This window comes from Nicotiana tabacum, chromosome 21 (assembly GCF_000715075.1).
Source record: "Nicotiana tabacum cultivar K326 chromosome 21, ASM71507v2, whole genome shotgun sequence".
In the NCBI taxonomy this organism is placed as follows: Eukaryota; Viridiplantae; Streptophyta; class Magnoliopsida; order Solanales; family Solanaceae; genus Nicotiana; species Nicotiana tabacum.
Window position 1 is genome coordinate 17,746,759 of NC_134100.1, and position 9,121 is coordinate 17,755,879.

General features: G+C 34.9%; 1 protein-coding gene across 4 annotated transcripts; it reads left to right on the forward strand.

Moving 5' to 3' along the window:
* Positions 1–251: 251 nt before the first annotated feature.
* LOC107799067 (thioredoxin H-type) lies at positions 252–6,823 on the forward strand. Of its 4 annotated transcripts, XR_001651059.2 has the most exons (5): positions 287–425; positions 2,285–2,444; positions 2,547–3,021; positions 6,255–6,377; positions 6,511–6,520. XR_001651059.2 is itself a non-coding variant. In XM_016622138.2 (3 exons), exons 1-3 carry the CDS (start codon positions 339–341, stop codon positions 6,652–6,654), a joined length of 354 nt encoding a protein of 117 aa, XP_016477624.1. In that variant the 5' UTR covers positions 252–338; the 3' UTR covers positions 6,655–6,823. The 4 variants fall into 4 exon arrangements, 1 of the variants encoding a protein (XP_016477624.1); XM_016622138.2 differs by lacking the exons at positions 2,285–2,444; positions 2,547–3,021 and having other exon boundaries at positions 252–425; positions 6,511–6,823; XR_001651058.2 differs by lacking the exons at positions 6,255–6,377; positions 6,511–6,520 and having other exon boundaries at positions 2,547–3,375.
* Positions 6,824–9,121: the final 2,298 nt, after the last annotated feature.

The window sequence follows — 9,121 nt, forward strand, 5'->3', positions numbered from 1 at the left end:
TACTGGACACCGGATGAGAAACCAGAAAAAGCGCTTCCCCCCGAATGGGATCCTACGCAGTGTGAATTCGAATATCATCGGGCTCCAATACGGATAGCAGACAACGGATGAAAAAAAAAAAGAATTTAGGCGGCTTCGTTTTTTGTTGAAAATCTTCTTTTTTTTTTTTTATTAAATTAGGCTTTTGGGGATATATTTGTAATTGAACATCCAGTACTCCTATATAAAGCGAGGCAGAATAGCTCCGGAAAACAAGAACAAGCGCTTTCTGTTTTCAACGAATTTAGGAGAAAACAAAAATCATTAAAAACTTGAAACCAAAAAAAGAGAAAAAAAAAATGGCAGAGGAGGGACAGGTGATCGGTTGTCACACCGTTGATGCTTGGAACGAGCAGCTTCAGAAAGGAATTGACACCAAAAAATTGGTATTTTTTCCGTTTTCCTTAAATCTTTTATTTTTTGTTAATTAATGTTTCCTTTAGTTTTCTGTTATGTTGCATTTCATATGATACAAATTGGATCTGACATGGGTTTCTCTCAGTGAATCGTGTATTGATTTAAATTTTGTAATATTTTTATTATGCCGATTGATTGCTAGCGATGATGAGCAGTAAGTTCAGAAATAATCCTATTCAATTTTCATTGTATGTGTTAGGATTGGGAGTTCGGGACGTGCATAATTTTTTAGAGTTAGGGTTGTGCATAATTAGACAAAAATTGATAATAATGGTAACTTAAAGCAAATAAAGGATTGGGAGTTCGGGTAGTACAAATTCGTGTTTAAGACATAGTACATGGCGAGAGAGGAGCAATTCCACTATATCAATGGGCTATGGAAAAGAGAGTACAAAATTATAGATATAACTTTGATTAGTCCCAAAATATCCCGAAAGAGTAACTTCATACATTGCACCCACAAAGAAGTTCACACAAGTGTTTCCTAATACCTAATTCCCCATACGCTCTACTTTAATACAAGAGAAAAAACACTAGAAATGTTTCTCAATTTGTGAAGAGGTGCATCTAACTTGAGAAGACATTGCGTATTTATAACAATACTCTTAGGAATTTCTTGACCAATATTAGTCCGGCAATTCTCAAATACTTTGTCAAATAATGGCCAATAATACATTAGGTTGAAAAGGCTAAAATAGGGAACGTAGCGAATCTGTTGGTCTAGTTTGTCCCAATATAATTTTGGCTGATACAGTGAATTTATTATGTGGCATATTTTGGCTCTTTTAACTTGAGTATTGTCCGCTAACATTTGGCCAAACAATTTTAGAATTGTTGGCCAAATATTGTTCAAGAAATTCCTAAGCATTGGTGATTGTTTGGACAAAATCTGGATTAACTTGGATCTAATACCAATTCTAATAGTATGATAGTTCGAAAGAATGGTTGGTATAACTCTAAAAACTACAAAGCTTCATCTCATGAATAAAACTCTTGCTTATCCTTTTTGTAATTTCTCTGGATCAGCTTCTAGATTAGAGTTTGCTATATTGTATTGTTGTTGGGAGTTGTTTTTAGCTTCACTTGTGGGGATGCACGCATAACATTTATTTATCCATTTTTAATTATTCGTACGGGAAATTACTTTTTCTAAGGTGACAAGTGAGGTTGCTCTAGTGAGAAGAGCACTGCACTTCCAACCAAGAGGTTGGTAAGTCGAGTCATTGAGGTAGCAAAGTTGGAAATGGAGACTACTGACTTCTCCAAAGGGGTTTGGGTGGTGGGTTTATTCAAAAAATAAATTAATAAAACAAAATAAGACTTGTTACGAGGAATACACATATGAGGTTCAAGTACGGACACTGGGAGAGGGAAGGTAAATAAGAGGTGCATATAACGTGAGAGGATACTGGGTCATTTATAAAAATAGGCTTAGGAAACTTTTGCCAGTATTTTCTTAGCAGTTCTCAAATTATTTGGCCAAATGTTGGCCAGCAATACATCAATGTTGAAAGGGCCAAAATAGGTCGTGTAACAAATATTGGCGAGGAGATTTGTCAGTCATGGTGACTGTTAGGACAAAACTCCAATTAACATAGCTTTGAATACATAGTTCGAAATAACGGATAAGTTTGAATCTGATCGGTTGGTATATCTCTGAAATTACAAGACTTCATCTCATGATAAAGCTTTATTTGAGTTTCCATTTCTATGTTCAGCTTCAAGATATTAGAGTTTGCTAAATTGTATTGTTGCTCGGGTTTTACTACACTTTTTGGGGATGCATGCATAAGTACTTTAATTTAACTATTGTTAATTATTCATACAGTGAAATACTTGTTGTAAGGTGACGAGGTTGCTCCAGTAATGAGATCACTCCACTTCCAGCCAAGAGGTTGGTAGTTTTAGTCACAGAGACGCAAAGTTGTAAAATGACCACTCTAACTTCTCTAAAGAGGTTTGGGTGGTGTAACAATTGGATCTAACTGGTAAGTATGTACGCTTTATCCCAACCTTTGGAGCTTCACAATTTTGTCCCCTTGGGCTATAACGTAAAATGTGCCTCAATAATTGAATCATTTATTTGCCAGATTTCTCATCTCATTCTGATATGGGAATTGCCAGAGTGCAAGCTTCATAGAGAACTCCCTTTCAAGTTCAACTTATTACGGTCCATGGGCTATTACAGTAACACCCTTTTACGTACTCAACGTCCTCCTGAGGTTTGCTCCACCACTGTACTAGGTGAGGTACTAGCTTTGGTATCATTGTAACGCCCAAGCCCAATTGCCTAGGTATTGCCCGCTTTGGCTCAACTTTTGGAGTCTCACAGTTTTGTCCCCTTAGGTTTTAATCCAAAAGGCACATCAATAGTTGAAACTTGAACTCAGCCTTATAAGGGTCCTAATTTTTTCCTTCCATTCTAATGTGAAATTTGCACAAGGAAAGAGTCACCGCGTACCCCTCTTCGAGTTCAACTGTTAGCATTTGTTCGCTATTACAACTGGTGGGTTTGCTGGAAGAATCTATGATATATTTTACAAAGCTGGTCTAAGAGGAGATGAGGTGGTACATCTCATTCGCTAGGATTACTATTTATTTTTTTCTTTTTAGTTTTTGTCTTTTTCTCAACTTCCCTACTATTTAGTGCTCTACTATTGCTGTTATTGTATTATGCATTTTGTATGGTACTAATATATCGGCTCCTGTTGCTTTTTTTGAGCTGAGGGTCTCCTGGAAACAGCCTCTCTACTCTTCGGGGTAGGGGTAAGGTCTGGGTACATATTACCCTCCCCAGACCCCACTTGTGGGATTATACTGGGTCGTTGTTGTTGTTGTTGTTGTTGTTAGTGCTCTACTAAGAAAATTGGAAAGCCACTTCATTAATTCTATTAATTAGCCTCCTTCTCTCTTCTTACATTTATCTTTTCTCTTCTTTTTTTCAATTACCCAACAATTAAAATTGAATCAGGCTTTTCCGTACATGTTCCCTCTGGTCCATGTTAAATGATTTTTTAACCTTTTACATTTGGTCCAAACTAAGTGATTAAAAAAAAAACAAGAAGGTATTTATTTTTTCCCCAAATTACCCATGTCTAATAAATTTGGTTTATTTTAAACACGATTGAATTAAGTGAATAAAGAGGGATTTTTTCAAGGCAATTGAACTTATCAATGTTAATGTTTTTTCCTTTATTTGATGTCCCCGTAGGGACAATGTTAATGGTTTCACATCTCTAATAACATTCCTATGATGTTACGACATCTCCTGTTATAGCATAAATTTCAATTCATCTCATATTATTGATCTATTTTTAGAAAAAATGGAGAGATGAATTGAAAGAATTTAAAACTCCATGGATAATAAGGTTGGGACTTACTTGAAAGAGTTCAGGACTCGATGGAAGTCGAAGACTCAATTGAGAAGGTTGACGACTCAATGAACATTCAAATTGAAACCTCAATTGGGAGAGTTGAATACTCAAAGAATGTTGAAGACTCTATAGAGAAAGTTACAAGACTCAAATAAAAAAGTCAGACTGTATTTAAACTTGAATATTTTAGATTGTGGTTATGATAGGAAAGTTGAAAATTTTTGTTCGCAATGTTGAAAATTTTGGCTCCATAAAATTTTTCATTCATGTTTTTAAATTCAAATTTTCATTAGTCGTAGTCGAACTTTTTTACGCATGAGGTTTTCTATCAATTTGCATTTTCTTACATCCCTGCTTTAGGTTTTATTTCTTGAACTATTCAAGTAAAGTATTTTGACTTCAACTAATTTTTCATGGAAGAAAAATTGATTGCTTTGTTTGCTGTTAAGTGCTAATCATTACATATCTTAAACTCCAATAGTCATTATTAGAAGTAAAAAACAATGAGAAAAGTCTAAGAAGAGAAAGAGTAATTTAGTCAAATAACCCTTAATTAATACTCCCTCCGTTCCATTTAAATGATTTTCTAGTTTTTGGCACACCCATTAAAAATTTTACTTAATAGCATTAATTAAGAGAGTTATTTGACTAAATTATCCTTTCTTTTCTTAAATATTTCTCATTTTTTTTTTACCTTTTAATGACTATTTGGATGTAGGATATGTGATGATTAGCACCTAGCAGTAAACGAAACAACATAAAGTTTTTCTTCGACGAAAATTAGCTGAAGTCAAAATGCTATGCTTGAATATTTAAACAGATAAAGCTTGAAGTAGGAACTAGGAATGCAAGATAATGATTTAACTCCTACTAATGAAAATTTGAATTCAAAAAGAAAAATTGGAGCGAAAATTGTCAACATTTCACTATCAAAATTTTCAACATTCATCAGGAAGTTTGTTCGAATCAAAACCCCAATCTAAAATTTTCAAGTCTAAATCTAGTCCAACTTTTTAATTTGAGTTTTCAACTATCTCTTCAAAGTCTTCAACATTCTTTGAGTAGTCAACTATCTCTTCAGAGTCTTCAACATTCTTTGAGTATTCAACTCTATCAATTGAGTTTTCGTTTTGATTGTTCATTGAGTCATCAAATCCACTCAATTGAGTCTTTGATATCCATCGAGTGTTGAATTGTTTTAAGTGGGTCTTCAAGTCTTCAACTTCAATATCCATGGAATCGTAAAATCTTTCAATTCACCTCTCCATTTTTTTTTTCAAGAGGTAAATTTACAATAAGAGATGAAATGAAATCTATGCTACAATAAGCCAGGATGAGACGTGATGGGAGTAGTATTAGAGATGTGAAACCATTCTGACATTGATTAATTCAATTGCCTTGAAAAACACCTCTTTAATCACTTAATTCAATTGCCTTGAACAAACACCAACATTTATTAGACAAAGGTAAATATGGGAAAAAGATTAATCTTCTTGGTTTTTTAAAAAATCACTTATTTTGCACCAAATTTAAAAGACCAGAAAATCATTTAAAATGGACCGTATCTTTTTACTTTTTCTTCTACCGTATCAAATAATAGTAAAGTAAATGACTTGTACTCCTTAAGACAGAAGTAAATCAACACTTCCACTTCCTTTTTAGCCATCTCTCCCCTTTAAAGGGAACCATAATACAATTTTTATCTTTTCATCTAGAAACAATATGCTCTATCCTTTGCGCAAGAAAAGATTTTGCACTTGGGACAATGACAAAGCTTGTGAGGTTCTAAGTGACGTGCGTCTGTTGCTAGTTAAAAACTATTTCCAAACTCCACCTCTTTAGCCTGAGCTTTGCCTCTAGGCATGGTGATATTAAAAAAGAAAAAAGCTATGTTATTCTTGGTATGGATGAACCTTTTTTTTGGATGTTGCATTGTCAACTTCGTGACTCTCATTTGGCTGTCTATATGTATATATTTTGAAGTTCTGAAAGCATGGAGGACCAAGTGAGTGAACTGCAGATTTATCGTCTATACCGCATCAGTGAAAAAGCAGCCTTGAGGCTGCAGGGCTACCCCTCATGTGCTTATCTGCTTCTATACTTGGAGAACTTTCTCTTTCTATGCTAAAGAAATATAACATATTATATCAGCTAAATGCTAACTCAAGACGACTTCCTTCCACGTTTTATGAGTTTATTATTAATGGATATGAGCATAAAGCATCAATTATTCTTGAGATCGTAGGTTATTGTATGTTTCACAATTAGTTCTACTAAATAAGGAAAATAGACGTATATATTGTGATAAAGATATTTCCTATCTTGAATGCAAATCAAGAGCTGAAAGTTAGAGTATGTATGGTCCTTTTCTAGCTATTTCCTTCTGTCTTTGCACTTCATTTATTCAAATTACTGTTGTCCCAGATAGTCGTGGACTTTACTGCTTCTTGGTGTGGTCCCTGTCGGTTCATTGCCCCATTCTTGTCAGAATTGGCCCAGAAACTACCCAATGTTACCTTCTTGAAGGTGGATGTGGATGAATTGAAGGTAAATTTGACGTCACAGTATACTTACAAGCTTGAGTTGCTTATACTTAACCTATTAATGATTCCTATAGGAATTACGATATCCAATTGAGATGAGTGACAACTTGTGTTTACATCTTATTTCCTTGTTACAGTCGGTTGCTACTGATTGGGCTGTGGAGGCAATGCCAACTTTCATGTTCCTCAAGGAGGGTAATATCGTCGATAAGGTTGTAGGAGCTAAAAAAGATGAGCTGCAGCAGGCCATTGCCAAGCACATTGGTACTGCATCAGTCTAATATGCTTTATTTCTATACAGACGTATACGTATTGTGTGCATAGTACATTCTAATATACATATCTTCTGACAGTGTATCTGTGTGTAACAGCAAGAACTGATTTAATTTCAGTTTCATAATGGGCTTTGTATTTATCAACTTCTTGTTATAAAGTATGATATTTGACTTGCTTCTCTTTGTCAAAAATCAATTTCTTCCTGTTCATTTTGCCCTTCTAACCAATAGATCAGCCAATGACATAGGGATTATTGGTTATGCTGCTAAGGAATGGCATTGTTTAAGAAATCATGGTTGTATTTTTATCTGAATTGGTTATCCAGTAAAGCTTCTGTCTGATTATTTGTATTGTACAACCAAATTTCAATACTACTACAACAACAACCCAGTAAAATCCCACTAATGGGGTCTGGGAAGGGTAGTGTGTACGCAGACCTTACCCCTACCCCGCAGGAGTAGGGAGGCTGTTTCCGAAAGACCTCGGCTCAAGAAAACAAAAAGATAAAAAGGACAAAAGGAGACAATATTAGTATCACCACATAAATCAAAAGAAAAATAAGAACAACATTAAATCCAGAAGAAAGATGCAAAGAAAAAGCAAAAGCGATAGCTAGTAAATAGGTCATGCACTAGAAAGCGAAAATAGTAAGACACAACATTGTCACTAGCTATCTTAGACAGAAAACCCTACCATACTAGTCCCACAATGGTACGAAGTAGGCAAGACTCAATTACATCCTAACCTATAATCCTAATACTCGACCTCCACATCTTCCTATCAAGTGTCATGTCCTCGGAAATCTGAAGCCTCGCCATATCCTGTCTGATCACCTCTCCCTAATACTTCTTAGGCCGCCTTCTACCTCTTCTCTCGCCCTTCACAACCAGACGCTCACACCTTCGTACTGGAACATCTAGGCTTCTCCTCTTAACATGCCCAAACCATTTGAGCCTCATTTCCCGCATCTTGTCATCAATGGGAGCGACGTGCACCTTCTCCCGAGTATCATTATTTCTAATCTTATCCATCCTAGTGTGCCCGCACATCCTCATTACAACCAAATTTCAATATTGTAAATAATTTTATTAGAATCTTCTAAAGTAGGGATGGCGAGCGGTGTGGTTGCGAGACAAACCCGCGAAGATTTTGACCCGCCCTGCACCCGCATAGCATTTTCACCCGCGTTCACGCACCCCACATGCACCCGCGCCCGCCCACCCCGAATAAGTGTTTTTTTCTTTTTCATTTTGTTTGCTTATTTCTTTTTTATATTTTGGCTGAAATTTTCAATTTAATCAACCAAATAATTGAAAGTTCTTTTGTTGCTTATGTACTGAATTCTTCAATTTAAAAAAAAAATATTTGTTGCTCATTGTGAAAAATGCAAATGACCCCTTATGTATTAATTTAGTATTTATTGTAAAATAGTATTTACAAGAATATTTTTTTTCGAGATCTTAAATCTCATTCCTCTATTGAGATTCACCAGAAAAAAAAAACCATCACACAAATGCCGCCATGAAGTTTAGTCAAGAAAAAAAATATTTTATTTTTTGATTAGGAAGAATAAGAAGAAAACTTACTTAAACCCGCATAACCCGACCCGCCGCGCCTTGCATCAATTTTTATGAAAAGGTATTTCAAACTCATCCCGCACCGCATTAATTTTTATGAAAAGGTATTTCAACCCGCCCCGCCCATAGCTTTAAACCCACACCGCCTCACATAGCCTTAAACCCGTACTGTACCGCCCTACCGAACCACTCCGTTTGGCATCCCTATTCGAAAGTCCTTATTCAATAAGTACTTGTCCCATGGAAGAATCCTTTAGCCCCTTAAAACTCTCATGCTCTCTCGGTTGTTGCATTTCCAACTTTAAGCTTCATTAATATGTATCCAATTTTTTATTGTTTATATGTTCTCTCCTTTTCGCTTTGTTTGACATAGTTTGATTTGATACGAAATTAAATAAATAAAGAAAATATTTTAAAATTTGTGATCTTAAACATGTTATTGTATTTATATGATTATAAAAACTTTTTACTAAAGAATTATGAAAGTGTATCATTTTTTTAATAGACTAATAAGGAAATAGTTTTTTCTTAAGGGAAGCACATACTAAAAAGAAAAGAACAAGTACTATCGCAGAATCTATCATTTCAAAATTGATATTTTCAGCTTAGTATTTGCAAGTAATCAGATTCTTTCCTTCCTTTTAAGCTAGCCAATAGTACATTACTTTCATTCACTTCTGTTCTATTTGAGCCTTAATTGAGGTGATGCTAGAACATGCTATAAAGACTGATGTAAGAGCTTGCCACCACGAAATTAGAGTTGTAGTATAATGGTTGCAATTTTATTGTATTAATAAATGTCCAAATTCCATCAGTCTTTCCTTTTATCTTCTCGTCTTCACTATTCACATTTGTTTCCGTTGTCTTATTAACTTGTTGTTTTCCTTTCATGCTT

Bases quoted from the DNA above. Each gene is read 5' to 3' on its own strand.
- LOC107799067 (XM_016622138.2), top strand. From the start codon at position 339: ATGGCAGAGGAGGGACAGGTGATCGGTTGTCACACCGTTGATGCTTGG. The intron at 426-6,254 runs GTATTTTTTCCG...CTGTTGTCCCAG, and splicing joins GAATTGACACCAAAAAATTG to ATAGTCGTGGACTTTACTGC. The intron at 6,378-6,510 runs GTAAATTTGACG...TCCTTGTTACAG, and splicing joins TGGATGTGGATGAATTGAAG to TCGGTTGCTACTGATTGGGC.